General features: G+C 33.6%; 1 protein-coding gene across 8 annotated transcripts in view; it reads right to left on the reverse strand.

The window, feature by feature from the left end:
- Window positions 1-21,745, reverse strand: part of XRCC4 (X-ray repair cross complementing 4) — a 365,806-nt gene that overhangs the window by 42,553 nt on the left and 301,508 nt on the right. Inside the window, exon 8 of one of the 8 annotated variants that reach the window (XM_074282154.1) lies at window positions 303-359. The exons of 6 other annotated variants lie outside the window; for them this stretch is intronic. In XM_074282154.1, coding sequence (XP_074138255.1) covers window positions 303-359 — 57 coding nt within the window. Of the gene's footprint in view, window positions 1-302; window positions 360-5,799; window positions 6,339-21,745 lie in introns of those variants that run through there. One more of the 8 variants, XM_074282157.1, reaches the window with a different exon arrangement.

Genomic DNA, 21,745 nt, shown 5'->3' on the forward strand with positions numbered 1-21,745 from the left:
GAGAGATAAAGTCCAGGACTCAATGCTTCAGCATTATAGAGGACCACAGCTGTATCAACTGACACAGGACATAAATATATATATATATTTAGAGAGATAGTAGGATGAAAACTTTTTATTTCAAAGTAAAATGATGGCTTATAATTATTTTTTAATTTAAGGTAGAAGAAATTATAATAAATTATTTTTTAAAAATTGTATCAATTAATACACTTGGTCCTTTAGCGCTAGGCAACTGTCACATGAAAGAAGTCCCACACCCTGGATAGCAGAAAGATATGCTTTGAATATATGATTCCTACCCGTGCATGGAACATAGTTCCCCTTGAAATGCTGTACAGCTATCATCAGTCTCCTGGCTAATCAAAATTTTGAAGGATACAGATAAACATTTAAATGAAAATGTAATAAATACATTATAATTATATTATGATTGCAATATATTATACATAAATATATATAATTATAAATACATTATAAATAAAATATATAAAAATGTTTTAAATTTAGGAATACAGAAATCCTGCTACGATGTCATGGAAATGTAGCAACACTGTATATGAAGCTCCAGTCAGGCTAAAAATCAACTGTTTTAGTCTCCATTCAATACTGCCCCCCCTCCCCCAAATAGAAGATTTAACAACTATGTAACAATATTCAAAGTATATATTCTCTAATAATAAGTGCTTATTCCATTGAATCAGATGCTTCAATGGGTGTGAAATTTTACCATGTTTAGTGTTCCCTTAAACTTCGATAACACAGAACATCTACCATCTATCCAAGCCTGCCCGTCCCCTGTGCCTCTGTCTGTATCTTCCCATAGTAGTAGGCACAATGAGCAGCTGGGACAGCCTCAGGTTTTCTTCACGTTGTGTGGATATCACATCATGCTGGCTACTCCAAGAAGGGTTCATCTCCTCTTCTTGTCTGACATTTCTTTGATGATGTCCTTCATGCTACTTCTGCACACTTTCAGTCAGACAACATGTATTTATTAAGTGCTGTGTGGGCTGGGTACTGTTTATGCAAACTACGTTCATTGCTCAGTTGTTCTTTGAAGGATCTACTTTAATTCTTCAGTTACTGGAGAATATTTCATAGTTATAGAATACCACTGGAAAAATAATGATATTAAAGCACTGTTGTTTTAAGGAGAAGTGTGGGGTCATTGTGTGCTTGAGACAACATGAGTTGCCAGACTGAGGACTTACTGACCAGACATTTTTCCAGGAGAGGAAGAGGACCTCACTCAGAAAAGATAATGTTTCTACATCCTTTTTTTGGGGGAGAGAGGGTATTTTCTTAATCTGTAAAGGGCAAAACAAAGCTCCTTTCTTAAGTATACAATATTTTGTGAGTAGTTTTATACTTTGCTCCCCAAAATGTAATTTGGCAATGTGGCACTGGCCTCCTGGCTGTTTCATGAATAAGATTTTCTCTCTTCTCTGGGCATTTTGTCTAGTTATTCCCCATGACTGAAGTGTTTTCCCTTTTCATCTCTACCTATTAACTTCCCTGGTTTCCTATAAGTCTGAACTAAAAACCCACTTGCTCCAGGAAGACTTTTCCAACCCTTCTTTATTCCAGTGTCCTCTTTTTAATTATTTCCTATTTATCCTATCAATAGCTTGCTTTGTACATTTTAGTTTGTATTTTGTCTCACCTGTAAGATTGAAAGTTCCTTGAGGGAAGGGACTGTCTTTTGCCTCTTTTGTTAGGATTCTTACAAGGTGCTAAGTCACTGGAATGGATATAATTACCTAATTTAGCATGGTACTTAACAATTCTCTAGTTCAGTAATGTATTTACTAGAATTCCATGAGATTCACACCTTTAAGAGAGCATCTTTTAAGAAACTCCCACAAGTCCAGGGAGTACCCACAAGTCCACAAAAGCCCACAATCCCACTCTTGGAAGTAGAGTCTGATTCAATTGATTCATTCCCACATCTACCTTCGTGCTGGCTGAAGACATTGGGGAAGAGGAGAGGCTGGAGACATTCCAACAAGAGCTCTCAGGTATCAGAGAGAGGAAGGCCTCCAGAAAGCTAACCCAGCCCCAAGTGAAGGAGACAAGACTTGAAGGAGAAAATAAAGGATCTGGAGATAAGATTTGGAAAGAGACAGTAAAGGACTTTAACTCCTGGCTGGATTTGGGATTATTGAATTGAACTAAAAGGAAGGCTGCCTCCAGAAGCCCCCAAGAAACTTGTTCCCAGAGAACGATTATAATTTAGAGAAACAGAACATCACAATACCTGGCAGAATAGGCAAGTAATAAATGTTTACTGATTGATTGGTTCTCAAAGGCAAGCTAACTCTCTCCTCTCCTCCTGGGCCCAGATTATCATTCATTTCCAGGGCCTGCCTTAGATATATACATATATATGCTGGTGGATATGTACTACAAATTACTCATCCAACTGTAGATTACAGATTTATGAGGCCATTACTGGACTGCATTAAAGTGGTTAAGATTTTACATGAGTTACTGTTAATAAGACTGCCTACTGTAGTGGGAATGAGGGTGTATGGGAAGGGAGGAAAATAAAGATATATATACATATGTGTGTGTGTGTGTGTGTGTGTGTGTGTGTGTGTGTGTGTGTGTGTGTATATATATATATATATATATATATATATATATATACATGTATGTAAATTTAGAAAAAATATGCATTTAAACTTAATGGATATAGACCTGAAGGGTTGCTACATCTCTCCTGTCTCTTTGAACTTTGTCTTTTTTTTTTTTTTTTTTTTTTTTTTTTTTGCTTTTCAGTTTCATTCTCTTTGTACTTCAGCAGGGAGGATATAAAGTCATCAAGAGATGAGCCAGGATTTCCAGACTCTCTGATTTACTGCATTTAGCCCTTTGCCAAAGCTCATGAAATCTCAGCATGTAGAAGCAGTTTAGGGATCAAAATTCTGATGGTCTCAGCAGTCTTTCCATCCTAGTCAGGAAGCCACTGGGGCTTGGCTAACACATGGCACTGTGAGACCATACGGCTATGCAATATAATCAATATATCAATATTTATTGCTTATTTAAGTTGCTGAATGCAAAGAATCAGGCAACAATTTGGGAAATATATTACTGTATTTCTACTATAAGCCTGGTTTGATCATCTGGAAAATTGTGCCAGAAAGAGAGATGGATTTGGACATAGAGAATCTGGCCTTGAAACTTGGCTCTGTTTTCATCAAACAAGTGGCAAAATCATTTAAATTTCTCATGCCTTGGTTTCCTCATTTACAAAATGATAGTATAAGATAAAATGACATTTAAGGTCCATTCCCATCCTCTGGGTTCAGTTCGTGATATGTGTGTGTGTGTGTGTGTGTGTGTATGTGTGTTTATTTTTTTATTTTTACCGTATCTGTGATATAATTGATATAAAGAACATCCTATACCAATGCAAATTAGCAACTGCTCTGCAACTTCCTGATGGCTGCCCGGGACATTGGAATGTAATTAAGTTGTCCAGGATCACACAGAAACAGAACATGCCAAGTCTTCTTAATTATAAAACAAACTAACTCTCTCTCTCTCTCTCTCTCTCTCTCTCTCTCTCTCTCTCTCTCTCTCTCTCTCTCTCTCCCCCCCCCCTCTCTCTCTCCCTCTCTCCTCTATTTTGTGGGTCCTATGATCCTAAAATTCACTGGAATTCACTTCAACAAATAATTATTAAGAACTTAGTGTATAGAAGATCTTCTGTGAAGTTGTAGATAAAAATGCCAAAAATTCTACTCTCAAGAAGGAATACAGCTTATACAAATGGTAATGCATTATCTTAATGATTTAGAGATTCAAAATAAATAACATTCCAAATTCTATAATAGAAATCTACATGATCAAGGAAATTAATTCAGTTGGAAGAAAAAAAAAAAAAAAAAACAACATTTATTGAACTTACTATGTATCAGGGACTGGGGATAGACAACCCTTTCTTTTTAACCCTACTTGACCAAAGCTACTTACACTTCACAGGGTGGAGGGGAGCAAAATGACAACATATAAACTGAGAAGTATATATCACATATATTCAGAGCAAATACAAAGAAAATTTGAGGAGTGTGTAGCTAAATACTAACAAGTAGGAGGAATCAGGAAAGGCTCCTATACGAAGTAGAGGATGAGATCCTATGTATTGAAGGAAACTAAGGATTAATCAAATAATAACTACATTATGTATTTTCTTTAATAGCAGAATGACTGCTAAGGACTTTAGTATATGATTTTAATGATTGAAATAAAAAGATACTTGACAATTCCTGACTGTAAATTTTTTTGTATAGGTTTTTAAAATGAAATGAATACACAATGAAGCAGGTAATTAAGAGTAAAAATGTATTATGAATCCAAGGTAGTTGACTAGAATTACCTATTTTCTTAATTTGTGATCAATACCTACATTTACTGATTTTTTAGTATTTATTACATACAAATGAGGGAATACTGAAATTTGAATAAGATGATGAGTTTGCAATCAAATTACCTGGAAAGCCCTGTTTAATTGATTTTACTGATTAGCTAAGTACAAATTTAATATACTTTTAAAAAATTTGCAGTTTTGAGGATGGTCATTCTGATAATTGTCAAGATCCTTCAGAAGGATATGTACATATATACATATATATGTTTGTATACATATCTAGATATGCAAACCACTATCTTATTTTCACCATTTAGATTTAGTTGTTGTTTCACTAAGGTCCAATTAATCAGATAAAGAACAAAACTGTGTACTTGGGTACAATTTTACTAGTAAACCATCAAGACTCTATAAGTAATTAATGCTTTTTTAATTGATATGAAATATCGACAGATTTCCAATCTCACAAGATAAGTTTTGTAAACCTACTCTAAAGGGGAAAGATCTGATTTAATTTTGTGGTTCTCAATACACAAATTTGGTTGACATCTTCTATCAGGGAATTAAAAAATTACATTCAGCATTTTCTGCTAATTGAGACAATCATGATTTGTAAGAGGAGGCACTAGAAGACTGGGATCAGGAGATCTAGACTTAGGACTGGCTCCTACATTTACTAGTTGTGTGACCAAGGTCAGGTTATTGATCTTCTCTGAATTTTAGTCTTCTTATCTATAAGATAGACTTAGCAACACCAGAGTCAAGTACATTTAATAGCAATTAATAAATGTTTAATGAGCTAGTGATTTAATTTGCTGGGTTGTTAAAGGTTGTTAAAGTTCTATAGAACTTAAAATTGCATATAAGATCAGTTATTGCTTTTATTAATTTATTATTATTATATAATAATGATAATAATGCTTAAATTAATCACATATTTGTTTTTGTTGTTTCTCTTTCTATTGTGGCAAGTAGAACAGGGTAGGATTAAAATTGATGCTCAGAGGCAGAAGAACTAAATAATGAATAAAAGAATGATGATAAAGGTTGACAAAGAAAGAACAGCTTCATTTTTATTTTGCTTCTGTTTGATATGCCAAGGAGACTAAACGACCTTTGGACTGGAAAGGATAAGTAATCAGTCAACAACAAGTAATAAGTAAAGATACAAGTAATAAGTAAAGATTCAACAAGCACTTAATATGTACTATACACTGTGTTAAGTACTAGGGGTACAAAGCAGAAAGACAATCTCTGCCTTCAAGGAGTTTGAAATCTAACCAAGTGATGCAACATGTACAAAGAGAGGTAGATATAAAATTGAGACTCTAAAAGGAATCTATTTGTTTCAAAATTTTTCTTTCTTTTATATTTGAATATTTCTTCCTAGCAATTATGCCTTCCTAAACCACAATAAAAACAACTTATTCAGCATAGCTTTTGTCTATATTATCTCCACAAATGATAATGGGGCATAGAGAACATTATAATTGTCTTCAACTATCTGAATGGGTATAATGTGGAAAAGTGTAATCAAGTCAAGAACAAATTGTTAAGTACTGACCATGTACAAAGTACTGTTTCAAATGTCAGGAATACAAATACAAGCAGAAAGAAAAAACAGTCTCTTGTTTTTAGAACTTATATTCTAGTGGGGGAAGATTTCACATTGAAAGAGAAATGAAAAAAAGGGGGTGGTGGTGAAAGTCCCCAGAATGGGGGCATGGCAGAAAAAGTTCTCTGTAGATGAATCAGCAGTGATGATCAGAGAGGTTGACATGGTTGGCTTGGGCTGGCTCCTAAAAAATGGAGGTTCTGAGAGGAAGTTGATGACTGGAGGGAAAGGCTTCAATAATGGAAGGGTACTCCCAACATGAGAAGTAATCTGGGGTGGAGTAAGATTCAGAGTGTAAAAAAGTTTCTAGGACATGGTAGAGGAAGTCCTGTGGAGATGAGTCACCTATGTAGAAAAAAAATATATATGTAACTCCAAAATGAAGAAGTGGAACTAAGGAGTCAAAGTTATAGGTTAGAATATTTTTTCCCAATCATTTCTAACTCTTATAATTAATTTCCAACAGCATGGGCATTCCCTTGGTCTTGCTATAATCCACAAATGTTCTACTTCTACAAAAATGAACTCCCAAATTGCATTATCTGATTATAATCTTTTATCACTCTAGCTCATTCCTAACTCCATTCTATATTCTCATTATGACTTCCAATCCTTCTGTCTCTAAACTAGCTCCCAGGTCTTCATGCTTACACTAGTTACACTTTTCTCCCTTCAGGAGAGATAAATTACAGCTTCCAAGCCAAAGCTGACTCATTACTGATGGGTCAGATTTTGCCCCAGAGTTGTAGTCTGCTGAGATACCTACTCAATACTAGAATGCCTTGCTTCTTTATCCAGTCAAAGATGATGCCTTGCCAAGTCCCAAACTTGGATTAAGCCCAGTATTCACTGTCTACTCATTTAGTGCTGAATGGAACTGGAGATGATCATGAAAAGCCATAAAATTGTTACATAACATCAACTGGATCATCACTGCAATGAGGACTTTCTTTTATACCTCCCCAATTCATTCACTATTCCACTCACTACAATGGCTTTTCCAAACATTTTTTTCCCATCACTCCTCACGTTTTACTTGATTCACCTATCTGCTAAGAACCTACCTGTTTCATTGAAAAAAACTGAAGATATTCACTGAGTGCTCCTTATCTCATACTAGTCAATTGCCTTCTAGCACTATCTCCTCCTTCATCCTTGTCTCACAAGGAGAGGCTGCCTAAAAATATACCCATATCTCTCCCATCTTGTTGTGAGTTATGAAAAGCTAATCCATTGTTTGTGAAGCTATGGATCTGGCCAGTCATTGTAAAATCAATTTGGAATTATATGAAGAAAGTTATTGTCCTATTTATATTCTCTGGGTCACTGTTAGGTATATAATTCAAAAAGGTCAATGAGAGAATAAAAAGTCTCAGAGATAGCAAAATATTCAGAGCAATATTTTCTGTAGTAGCAAAAAGCTATAAACAAAGTAGGTGCCAAATCAATTGGATACTATGAATGTAATGGAATGTTATTACATAGTAATGAAGATATGAGGAATTCAGAGAAAAATAGAGATATTTTATGAATTGACACCAATCAAAGAAAGATAAACTGGGAGAATAAACAAAATGATTCTAGCAATGAAAATGAAGATAATAGAATTGAGATCAATATAGTTTTCAGATGACTGGTGCTATTTCACAGCAGGTACAGAGGTAGTGAACTACCACCATGGGTTGGAATGTGACAGTCATTTTCTTTATCTGCAGTAGGCTGCAATCTTTGTATCAAATTGATTATATTTAACTTTGTGGTACAATTTTTTTTTGGGGGGGAGGGAGAAAGCTTTCTTTGTACTCCCAATGTTTAGTATAGTACCTGGTACATAGAAAATACTTAATAAATGCTTGTTAACTTGTTTGTGTTTCTACTTGATGAATTTTTAATATAATTCAGGAAGGCTGAATGATTCTACCTCTATCTCCCCACCATGTGAAATATTCATTTATATAAGCCTTGCTGAATTGAGAGCCTTTTCTCCCAATTAAAAAAAAAAAAAAAAAAAAAAAGTTATTCCATTTACTTATAAAGTGCCTTCAAAATTATAGTCTTCAAAAGCTTCAAAATATAGAGCCTATACAAATTATATAGCATGTCACAAGATTTTGTAATATCTGTATTTTGTAATTATGTTTTGAAAGGTTCTAAATATTTCTCAACCTCCTTCATTAAAAATCAAATATTTAGCAATCTTTAGGCTACTCCTTTTTTATAGCTAACCTATAACAATAAAAGATCAAAACTATCAATGCCCTGGTAATCTCTATGAAATCAGATGATTAAGATCCAAGGTTTTATATTTTAGCAAAGTGACAATTTGAATATAGTTACCCAATTCACTGATGATTAAGGAAAACTATTAAGAAAGGAACTTTCTGTCTAAAGGACGAGCATATACAAATCTACATTAACTGTATAATCTTTATTTAAACACAGTTAAGCTGATATGCAAAAATGCATATAGTTTAAAACTAGATTGGGGAATCTTAAAATATTCTGCATAATATTATCATCTAACTTATGCTTTCTACACAGAGGACTCTGTTCATTAAAGTACTTCCTTGAGTTAAGTCCATGCCAATGACTTTATATAACAGTACTTAATATTCAAGTAAACTGCATCTAGCTGGTAAAACCAACAATAATAAAAGCAGTTATTACCAAAAAAAAAAAAAAAAAAAAAAAAAAAAAAAGACATGGAGACATGATAGCATAGTTTTAGCCGGGGGAAAGTGTTTATTCCTGATATAAATCATTTCATTTTCTTGATGGGTCCTACAAAATAAAGGTGAAACAAGGCAGAACACCAATATGAAAACATAAACACAATAGGAATGATCAGTACAAACTAAATAGTCAAAGGAGACAAAAGACTCATTTGCACATTGTCTTTGCCAGTCATCCTGGAATTCATCCAAATACTAGGTCAATTAATGTCACTTTCAAAGCAGTTCCATAATTTACAAAACTTTTACTTTGGCAGCAAAGCACTCTAAATATCATCGATGTTGCCAATTTAGGGAAGCGATCATGTTATTATATGGAAAATTTTCTTGAAAATGCTACGAATACAGGCTATCTTTATGTCTAAACATACTTCAATGGAACCTGTAAAAATAAAGGAAATTCTCTCCATGATTACTGCTTTTTTTTTATTTTTGACTTGTAATCTTTTTTTCTTTTCTTTTCTTTTTCTTTTCCCTCCCTCCTTCTGTTCCTTCCTTCCTTCCCAATGGAGTAAAGTAATTTGCCTGGGGTCACATAGCTAGTGTCAAGTGTCTAAAGCCTTCTGACTCCAGGACCACTGCTCTATCCACTGCACCATCAAGTTGCCTACATCTGATGTCTTTTTTTTCTTTTCTTTTTTTTTTTTTTATTATTATAGCTTTTTATTTACAAGATATATGCATAGGTAATTTCTCGGCATTGACAATTGCAAAATCTTTTGTTCCAACTTTTCCCCTCCTTCCCCCAAATGGCAGGTTGACCAATACATGTTAAATATGTTAAAGTATAAGTTAAATACAATATATGTATACATGTCCAAACAGTTGTTTTGCTGTACAAAAAGAATCAGACTTTGAAATAGTGTACAATTAGCCTGTGAAGGAACTCAAAAATGCAGGAGGACAAAAATAGAGGGATTGGGAATTCTATGTAGTGATTCATAGTCATCTCCCAGAGTTCTTTTCCTGGGTGTAGCTGATTCAGTTCACTACTGTTCTATTGGAACTGATTTGGTTCATCTCATTGTTGGAGAGGGCCTCATCCATCAGCATTGATCATCCTATAGTACTGTTGTTGAAGTATATAATGATCTCCTGGTCCTGCTCATTTCACTCAGCATCAGATCATGCAAGTCTCTCCAGGCCTTTCTGAAATCATCCTACTGGTAATTTCTTACAGAACAATAATATTCCATAATATTCATATACCACAATTTATTCAGCCATTCTCCAATTGATGGGCATCCACTCAGTTTCCAGGTTCTGGAAAAGAGGGCTGCACAAAAATTCTTGCACATACAGGTCCCTTTCCCTTCTTTAAAATCTCTTTGGGATATAAGTCCGGTAACACTGCTGGATCAAAGGGTATGCACAGTTTGATAACTTTTTGAGCATAGTTCCATTTGATGTCTTTCAAAGGAGGAGTTGACTTGGAATATTTCTCAATTTCCCTTGTCATTGTGAACACATTTTTTTTTTTTTTTGGGAGGGGGGACAGCTTTCTTTGAACTCCCAGGATTTAATATGGTTCCTGGTACCTAGAAAGTACTTAATAAATATTTGTTTACTGACTAATTTATATTCCAGTTTAATGAATTCTGAAGTATAACTCAAGAACACTAAGTCACTCTGTCCCTGCCTCCCTCCCAGCCCCTTGCTATGGGAAATATTCATTTTTCTCCAGTGTCTTGGAGGAAGTGTTCAATCTATTGTCCTTGGCTAAATATATAGTTCCATTTGGATGGGTATCATTTTTCCTTATTATGACTTAATGAAAAAAAGAATGTTTAGTCTACATTTTGTTGGGTGTCCTGATGCATTTCTGCGGTATCAAGAAGATCTTCATGAGTTCTTTAGCTCAATTTAGGTCAAAAAGAATATTGTCCTTGGCTAAATGTGAGGTCCCATTTTGATGGACATCGTTTTTTCTTATTATATTAATAAAAAGTCAGAATAAAGCTCTCATGCAACTCCCTGAGAGGTGAAAGAAAATTTGAAAACTGCTACCTTGTTTAACTTGAATTATTTTTAGAAACAAACAAAAAATGACTAAAGCAGTCAAAACTGCATACAATCTCTTCATTAATGAGCAATCATGAAAGTATCCCTCAAGTCTTATTTGTTTATTTATACTTACTTTACATGTGATTCTAATACATTTCCAAATCCATAACAAATCAGAAGCTACAAATTAGAAAAAAAGACAGAACTGACAAAAATCATACTGAAAGAAATGAGAACTGACAGCTGATTGTTTGACAACAGAAGAGATAGAAAAACTGAAAAACAATAACACCACCAACTAGATATAAGAACTCAAAAACTCTAGGAGGGTTAACCAGTGTGGGGACAAAACATCTCATGTACTCCAATAGTTCTTGAAAACATAATGTCAACAAATAAAATTATAGTAAGAAATGTGTTATAAAGATGATCTTTAGTTATCAAAGAAAGCATAAATAATATTCAATGCATGCTATATAAGAAAGCAGGAAGTCAGCAATCTATCTTAATTTTAGGATAAAGATCTTCATCTAAAATAGCTAACATCTTTTTTTTTTTTTTTTTTTTTTTTTTTTTTTTTTTTTAAAGCCTTTCCTATTTAAAGGGAATCAGTATTCACCTATAAACAGAGCTTGGCTATCCAGAATGACTCATTCCCCAAGAGTTCTAGATAACTGAATATAAAGTACTGCCAGTTACTTGTTAATACAATATATCTTTTCTTTTCTGATACTTTCTTAACTTTGGAAATTCAAATTCTTAATCCCTGGTGGCATCATCTGCAGGCAGACATCAAAACACTTTTACATCATACTTAAATGTGGTTTGACAGTAAAAAAGCAAAGAGATGCTTAGATGCCATTCCTTCCTATTACATTTTGCTACTATCAATGAACACCTACTATGTTCACTGTGCTTCAACTAGATATCTATTTGATTTATAAATTTTTTTATAAGGAATGAAAATAGAGGTGGCACATATAAAACTCACAGAAAAAATCAAGAGTATGAATGTCATAGCAAATATATCAGTTAATTATATATATGCATATATAAAATCTATAATTAGGTGGTGGTGATAACAAAATTATTTGCAAGGAAGAGTTATTGTCAGCTTTGTATATGGATCACATATATGTAAATAACCACAATATTGAGCACTGCTTGTTAGAAATGCTTAAAATGTACTATGTACATAATAATAATAAGCAGCACTTTAAGATTTGCAAAATGCTTGGCCAATATTGTTATTTTATTCTTACAACTCTTACAAATCATATAATAGTGATTTGAAAAGCAACATATAAGAAATAAAGATTTACTAGTAATTGAATAAAGAGGATGGCATTTCACACTCCAAATTAAGGCTGTAAAGAATCTTCCTTTGAACTAAGAACAGCTATGTGCTTGAGGCTATGGCTACTAGCATACACTACTTGCACAGACACTAAATCTTGTAAAATTGAAGTCAGAGAAAGATATACTTTGGAATTCATCCTTAAAGAAGACTCAGGATCCATAACCCAGAGGGTACTCAATTTGGAAGAAATCTTTGGGAGGTCATCTATTCCTACTTTCTGGATTCTATTTTAATTCTAGATAATGGTCATCTAACTTAATGATAGCTAATGAGACAGAAACTTTCTCCAAGGCATCTCTAATTCTTAGAAAATTTGTTCTTACATTAAAATAAAAATCTGGCCTAATCACTCTTAATTCTACAAGTAAAACAAGTCTAATCCCTTTCCCACATAGATAGCTCTGCAAACCACCTGCCCCCTAGTTTCAATAACTGAATTCTTATTTTCTTTTCCCAATTCCTAAAACTCTTGGTAAAACTGTCCCATGGCCCTGTAATCTCTAGAATTTGGAATCCGACCTTATCCCTGCTAATCTCAATGGGGTCAAGAAGTCTAATCTCTAAAATCTGTTTATTTCCTATGTCTTTACTACCTGTTACCAGATTCCTCTGATTTTGACTATTTTCTCCAGCTTCATTGTCTGATGTCAGACAACCTTAATATTGTGCTCCATTTGCTGATCTAGATACCAATTTTCAACCTGATGTTGACTTCCTACACCTGATGCTCTAAAAGCCTGGTTATGACTAGTAATGATATGAGAAGATTTGCAAAGCACTTTTCTATATGCTGTCTCATTTGATCTTCAAAATAACCCTTTGAGTTTGGTGCTAAATAATCCTCATTAACATAACTTCTCTTGCTGAGAAGTTAAATAATTTGTCTAGGATCACACAGCTATTACGATTTGATCAGCTATTCTGATTTGATTTGATTTGAACTCATTAGGTCACCAGATTGTCTCTATTACTTTTTTCTCCACTTCCTCCAATCCCAGGTAAAGGAATTATTCTCAATCATCTGCTTGATTGATCTACAAGGATCTCCAGGTCTAAGTATTCCCTGATTCAGATACTATTGCCAAATCAGTCTTGGGTCTTGACAGCTAAAGATCTAGAGAAATACTTAATTCAGAAGTAGGTTTTAATGAGGTTTAGATTTTGGAATTCACAGTCAAGGAACAAAATGATGAGATCAGAATTCCTGGTGGTCAGGGAGTTAAATGATGAGGTTACTGGAAGTTTTGGGATTCAAGGAACCAAATGAAGAGGTTTGGCTCCCCTAGATCCCCTTAGGATTTGGCGCAGGGTAGTGAGTTGTGGGAACTCCCTTTTGGCAGTGCAGAGATCCTTCTTAAAGGAATTTATGAACCCGAAAAGCTAGACTGGTAAAAAGAAGTTTATTATTGGCATTGGGAAGTCAGCATTTGGTTGCAAGATCTAACAAAGAAGTAAAGTAGCAGAGAAATTCCGACAGAGAGATATAAAGTCTTGTTAGGGAAATAGGTGAGGAAGAGATAAAAGAGGGCGTAAATGCTGAAAGAGGGTTCCTCTTTTCAGCAGGCAGAGGGTTCCTTGGCATAGCATGGCATGTTAGGTCTTCTGCAAGGACTGAATTTAAAATTGCCGTTTTTATAAGGAAATCTGAGACAGAAGTTTCAGCCCAATGAGATTGCCCTCAATGCTGTCATTGCCTCCAGGCCTAGATGAGACCACTTTATTGGGAGTGGTTTGAGCCAACAACAGGGGTCAATAGAAATCTAAATCTCCAGTGAAGTGAGATTACTTCAACTAGTCCCACCAAGATAAACCACTTTTGTTTTGATTCCTGGGGTGGGTCTTCTAGTGGCAGGGTTCAAGGAGAATTTCTCCTTGAAGGAGTTTTCAGAGAGTTTCTGGATCCCCCCCTTCAGTTTCAGGCTCCCCTCGTCAGTATGACCATAGAAATATTCTGATAAGAAGAGAAACTTGAAGTAGCTTTTGCTGGATTAAAACATATTAAGCTAGTGACTATCACCACAAAATCTTTGGTGGAATCTGTTTTGTGCTATAATGATAACATCAGTAACCTTGAAAAATGAAATATGGTAGACAAATGCTAAGAGACATATTTTCATTTACACTTCAAACTTTTGTCAAATGTAATTACATACATCAAGAAATATACATTGTAAGTTATCATTGGTATTTCCCATAGTTTATGATAGTTTAGAGATAATTATACCTAGATTATTTTTATACTTTGATCTATAACGGGATCTTACTTACCCTACCACTTCATCTGAAATAGAAAAACATGGAAAACTCCATTTTTCTCTTGTAAATGGAGAGAAAACCTAAGATTTCATAATCAATTATATTATGCCATGAAACTATTTTGCCAATTATGACAAGGCATGAAAAAAGAACATCAAAGAAGAAACACATATCACTGTGCAATCTAAACCATGAATATACAAGAAGAAACAATCTAATAGCAAAAAAAAAAAAAACCAAGAAGAGATAGATGTGCTTTCTTTTCCAATTCATTTAGACTTGGTTCCTGTCTCTCCAAAAGTCTCCACCATGGGCCCCAAGAGAGCACCTTCTCACTTCCCTCCCATTTTCAGGTCCCTTTTATGTCTTATCTTTACCCATTAGCATTTAAGCTTCTTGAAGAAAGGAATGTTCTTTCTTTTTTCTTGCATTTATTTCCCAGTTCTTCACACATAGTGAATGTCCACAATGAGAAAATAAAAAAGGAAAGAATACTTTAAATATATTATTGGATCCTAAAATTTTCAGATAATGACTTCTATAAGCTTCTTTTTTTAAACTTTTTGCTGAGGCAATTGGGGTTAAGTGACTTGCCCAGGGTCACACAGGAAGTGTTAAGTGTCTGGGGCCACATTTGAACTCAGGTCCTCCTGACTTCAGAGCTGGTGTTCTATCTGCTGCACCACCTAGCTGCCCCATCTTTATAAGCTTCTTCTTCTTCTTCTTTTTTTTAAAATTTATGACAGATATATATATATATATATATATATATATATATATATATATATATATATATATATATATATATATATATATATATATATATATATATCATATGCTCATCTTCAGAAAGGCCCTAAATTATAAAAATAATTGACATCTATATCGAATTTTAAAGTTTTCAGAGTGTTTTAAAATACATTAGTTTAATTATTTAAAAGCTCCTGAGGCAGATATTATTTTATGGATTCAAGAAACTGAAATTCAAAGTAGTTGAATGACTTGATTACAAAACTATTAAGTGTCAAAAGAAGAAACTGAGTACTCTATTTTACAATATTACCCAATAGTAAAAGCAGTAGTGATTTTCCAGGGTTAGAAAAGAGATCAAGTCCTACATTATTTGTCTTCATGATTTTTCTCAGGATCCTTTGTGGTACCTCTTAGTACCTACTGTACAGACAGTTCCTTCATCATTCATGCTTTCAAGAGGGTTCTCCAAACTAGAAAAATCATTACTAACCCTTACTTTAATAGATCTTATGATACTTGGAACATTCCCCATGGCATAGTATCTTTCCACCTTTCTTTCACAATCCCTCACACTTTACTCTCAGGTGGGTTAAATTCATAGCAAAATGTTAATGATGATGGATCAGAGTGATAAAAGTATAAAGTGCTAAAATTTGACCTCCCTGAGGGGTATTTAAATTTTAAAAGAGGTTACTCTTGGTCACCATAATGAAAAAGAATCCATCTCTAGTGGCACTGTGGTAATAGAATAAAGATTACCGAAGCAAAGCCATTTTATCTATTGTCCTTTGAATCAAATTATGTAAGTAAGCATGTCTAATGTAAGGCTAATTGTTAGGAATTTTTATTGTTCAATTTTATTGATTTCTAAAGGTATAATAATTATTATTAATTTATAATGGTTAGTTTGTTCCAGAGGGAAAAAATACTTACATTCTTTGCTGGAAATAGAAACGTCTGACTCTGTGACTCTTTTTGGGGTTTTCTTGTCAAAGATACTAGAATGGTTTGCCATTCCCTCATCCAGCTCATTTCACAAATGAGAAAACTGAGATAAACAGGGTTAAAGTGACTTGTCCAGGGTCACACAGCTAGTAAATGTCTGAGGCTGGATTTGAACTCAGGCATTTGTGACTCCAGAACTGAAAAAAACATTGGGCCAGAGAGGTTTCAGCACACCTGTAGTTCTTCTATTGGCACTGACAGTTATGAGTAGATCCAATGTTACAGTAACATCCTTGTTATTCTATGAACATGGTGCTTTTTCACTGGCTTTCCCATGTTTCTGTCTTTAACTCTGGCTTCCCTCTAGTCTTAGTTAAATTCCATCTTCTGAAAGAATCCTTTCCTGGTCCTTCATTATAGTCTTCAATTTATCTTGATAATATCTTCTTTGTACATAATAGTTTGCATAGTGTTTCCTTCATTTGGATATGAATTCCTTGAGGGAAGAAACTTTTTGTCTTTCTTGGTATTCCTAGTAACTAGCACAGTAATCTCTCACAGACCAAGTTTGTTGTCTAACAAACTGAAATAACAAGGCTGTGGTGAGGAAATGACTTTGTAAACTATGAAGTATTCTGTTCAATTCAATTCAGGAATCATTTAGTTAGCAGTCACATGTTCTACAAATATTACTATTGTTCAAACCTATTTTCCTTTCAATTTTATTTCTTTGCCTATAGAGCTTTTACTTAGAAATTTAACTTATTTAAAATCCAGACAAATTGAATATTTAAAGAAAGAAGCAGGTCAAATTTAATATATTTTTGTGGAGATATGTTCTGATTGATGACCTCTTTTTTTTCAATGACACAGATCACAATTTATTCATGGCTGTCCATCCTGTGGGACTTTTTGTCTACAATGAGATATATGAGATTCTTCCTCTATTTATCTTGACTTTGTATAAAAGCCAATGAAGCATGTGGTCTCTCTTGTTTACTCATTTTCAGTCATGTTCAACTCTTTGTCACTCCTTTTGTGATTTTCTTGGCAAAGATATTAGAGAGCTTTGCCATTTCCTTCTCCATTTCATTGTACAGGTGAGGAAACTGAGGCAAAGAAGTCCATAGATTGCCCAGAGTCACACAGATAGTGAATGTCCAAGGCCAAATTTGTACTAAGTTCTTTCTGATTCCAGGCCCAGCACTCTATCCTCTGTGTCACTTAGTGACTCAGGAGCATACAGATTATCTATCTATCAATCACTTCTTCCTTTTGGTATACAACTATTGAATGCCTATATACTCTGATGGCAAACTTTACACAGCAACATCTATATCATTCCTTGTTTGCAATGTGTTGTGGCCCGCTTACCCCACTTCTCTTCACTAATCTTTGCATGATGCTCAACTTCAATTCTTCATTTACTAGTATTCCATGCCCCCACTCAATTTAAATATGTTTTTTATGAATTTCATAATTTATCTATCCTGTAAAATTTATACTGTTCTCATTTAAACTATTCTCTTTTATCAATCAGCTATAAATAATAAACAGAGGAATTCAAGAAAGAGGTTACTGTCCATCCCTTAGACTAAATGAAAATGTAAAAAAAAAAAGTCTTTCTGTAATGATAAAAATTAATTTATGAATCTATGTTGAGATATTATAAAAGTATAAAGTCATTTTAGCTGTTGCTAGACTTTTTAAAACAACCTTCTACAGCCTATAAAGCAATGATGGAATGAAGGCTAAAAATAGAGTTTTTATGCCAGTCACAGCTGTTGCCATGAATTTGAGAATTCTTTCTCAATATCTATAGAGACAATGTAAAACAATACCACCTAATTTATAGTCAGATGAGACATGTTGTTTATTTTTTTAATAGCTTTTGTAATTATTCAAACACTGAAGAAAATGGGGGAAAGAAAGATGGCTATGTCTACAAAGGAAGAAATTGGCAAATTCATGAAATAGAGTTCTGTTTACATGACTGTTTATAAATTTGATGCTTTGATTACACATATTTGTTCCTGAAATTGCAGGTTTAAACCTAGGTCTGCAATGTGAAATGCAAGATTTGCAGAATTCAAAAATATAATATAATTTCATATATTAAGATTGAATAGGACAAGATTATTGCATTGCTATCTTATTTCCCTCTTTCTCTAAAAGCCAAATTTTTAACAAGAGTAGTCTAACCTTGCTGCTTCTTTCTTACAAATTAGTAATTAATGATACCATCATTCTCTTGGTTACCTAGCTGGAAAGAGCCTTGAATTTTCCCCTTTCTGTCTATACTGAATCACTAATAATGCTAATAGCTGAAATTTATATAACTTCTAAGTTTTACAAAAAACTTTACACATTATCTCATTTTGATATCCTAGCCAACCTAGTTTAAGTCATCATTCTACTATCACAGATGAGAAAACAGGCTCGGAATGCCTAAGTGATTTGTGAATAAATATCCATCTACTAAATATAAGAATTGAGATTAGAATCTAAGTGTCTCCTAAACCCAAACTCTCTAATCTTTTCATAATACTACACTGTCTCACAAATTCTATTCATTTTGGAAATAGTTGCATCGATCTGTTTCTTCCTTTCTGCTCCCAACTTCTTCAAATCCTTATCATCTCTCTGAAGGATACCATTATAGGTGTCTCTGTTGCTACTTTGTCTTTCTCCCTCATACCCTACTCTAATAATAATCCATTCCATATAGTATAAAATCAATTTCATAAGACATTACACAGTACATGGTTGCCCTGTGCTAAAAATTTCAACAGTTCCATACTGTCTAGAGTATGAAGACCTAAACTCTTTAGTCTAGCATTAAAGACCATCCATAAGAGATTCCCATACTACATATCTCTCTTACCATTCTATATGAATTTTCTTCTATAGACAAACTTGAAGAATCCTTGACCCATGAACATGTTGTATGTATTCCCATCTCCATAGTTTTGTTAAAGTCATTTTCCTTTACTGAAATGTCTTTTAGCTTAATCTCTCAAACAATATAAGTTCTTAAAATGCCCCATCAAAACTCATTTCCTTAACCTACAAACATGTAATTTATCAAGTTCACAGTGGTGGTGGTAGAGATATCTGGACTTAAAAAGTCATAAAGTCTGCAGTCTAGTAGGATGACTAGTTTATATCACATAAGCAGCTATAATATAAAATAATATTTAACTACATAAAAGAAACATACAAAAGGGGGTTATTTGAAAATTTTCTTAAGAAAAATTATTAACTGAAAGGGAGGATCAAAGAAGGCTTCTTGCAGGAGGTGACATTTATACTGGATTTTTAAAAGATACATAGGATTTCATTAATTAGAGATTTGGAGGAAGGGACAATATAGGAATTTAAAAAACAAAAAAAACTTCTAAGCACACATACACATACAAATACACACTGTCTTTCCCAGACAACACTTGACTAAATTGTGACATGAACCCAGATCCTTCAGACTTTCAGACTAGCTCTCTATTATGCCAAATAATTTCTTGACACAAATAAATGGAAAAAAAACAGATTGTATCTAATATTACCTAAATCCAGGCCAATTTAAATTGTTGAATTATTATGATACCTTAGAATAAAATAGGTCAATATATTTTATTAAAGGTTTTTGTTTTTGTTTTTGTTTTCCCAAAACATTTGCATGGATAATTTTCAACATTCACCCTTGCTGCAAAATAATGTATTCCAAATTTTTTCCCTCCCTTCCCTCCACCCCCTCCCCTAGTTGGCAAGTAATCCAATATATGTTAAACAAGTGCAATTTGTCTATACATATTTCCACAATTATCTTGCTGCACAAGAAGAATCAGATCAAAAAGGAAAAAATTAAGAAAATAAAATGCAAACAAACAATAATAAAAAGAGTGAAAATGCTATGTTGTTATCCACATTCAATCCCACAATCCTCTCTCTAAGTGTAGGTGGCTCGCTTTATCACAAGATCACTGGAACTGACCTGAATCATCTCATTGTTGAAAAGAGCCATGCCCATCAGAATTGATCATCTTATAATCTTTTTGTTGCCTTGTACAATGATCTCCTGGTTCTGCTCATTTCATGTAAGTCTCTCTAGGCCTCTCTGAAATCATCCTCCTGATCATTTCTTATATAACAATAATATTCCATTACATTTATACACTATAACTTACTCACCCATTCTCCAATTGAGGGATATCCACTCAATTTCCAGTTTCTTGCCACTACCAAAAGAGCTGCCACAAACATTTTTGCACATGTGGGTCCTTTGCCCTCTTTTCAGATCTCTAGTTTACAAACCCATCAGAAACATTGCTGAATCAAAGGGTACTTTGATAGCCTTTTGGGCACAGTTCCAAACTGCTCTCCAGAATGGTTGAATCAGTTCACAACTCCACCAACAATGTATTAGTATCTTAATTTTCCCACGTCCCCTTCAGCATTTATCAATATCTTTTCCTGTCATCTTAGCCAATCTGAAAAGTACACAGTGGTACCTCAGAGTTGTCTTACTTTTCATTTCTCTGATCAACAGTGATTTAGAGAATCTTTTCATATGACTAGAAATAGTTTCAATTTCTTCACCTGAAAATTATCTGTTCGTTTCCTTTGGTCATTTATCAATTGGAGAATGGCTTGAACTCTTATAAATCTGAGTCAATTCTCTATATATTTTAGAAATGAGTAGACCTATATTTTTAAAATGGAAGTCATTATTTAAAACATTTGGTTTTTGCAAATGGCAATGCTTGCTGCTTGTCACTTAATAGACTAGAATGATGCTACTAAAGAACTTAGTATTAGAAGAAATACAAAATTATATTGTTAGCAATAAAAATAATGAAATATATGCCAATTCAAAGTAACTAGTAAATGGAAAAACATCCTGATATGCTGAAACAGATGAAGGTGAAATCAAAGGTGCTAATGCTTACTGCAGAGGGAAGACATTGTATCAATGACTTGTAGAGTTCTTGTTAGTAAAGTCTATTGAGCCATTAGAACATGATGACCTTAAATTCAAGACTAGAATAAAGTGAAACTACTGGCCTCAAATCATTACCCAGAATAAAGCCAACAAAAGCATCAAACTTTAAGTAAAAATAATTATAGTTGAGGGTTGAGTGGAAGATTCTGCATTTGCAGTTTAAATCATATTATAAGGAGGAGGTGGTAGATTGTCCAAAGAAAGGCTGATTAACATGTGTAATGAATTATCATTATGATAAATACTGAAAAAGAAGATCTGAGTTCAAATCCAGATTCAAACACTTACTGGATAACTTGGGCAAGTCACTTAATGCCAACTGCCATTCCTCTCTCCCACCAAAATAAATAAATAGTGAAAGAATAGATCTTGGATTCTAACCTACTAGAAAATACGAGAATGATTATTTACAAAGAATAGATGACAGAAACTTAATGGTGTTTTTCTTGGTCCTTTAAAATGAGATAACATGTAAAATGTTTTGCAAGATTTATCTAACTGGCACATAAATACTAGATATATTATTATTATTATTATTATTATTATTATTATTATTATTATTATTATTAAAATTCTATAACTAGCTTTCACTTAAGAAATGAAATATGTGATTTTATCCATATGTGAAAATAACATTTCTGATTTATTATATAGTTGTGGCAGTTTTCACACTGAACTTAGTGCAATTATTCAATGAGATCTC

Source organism: Sminthopsis crassicaudata, chromosome 1 (genome assembly GCF_048593235.1).
Source record: "Sminthopsis crassicaudata isolate SCR6 chromosome 1, ASM4859323v1, whole genome shotgun sequence".
Taxonomy (NCBI): Eukaryota; Metazoa; Chordata; class Mammalia; order Dasyuromorphia; family Dasyuridae; genus Sminthopsis; species Sminthopsis crassicaudata.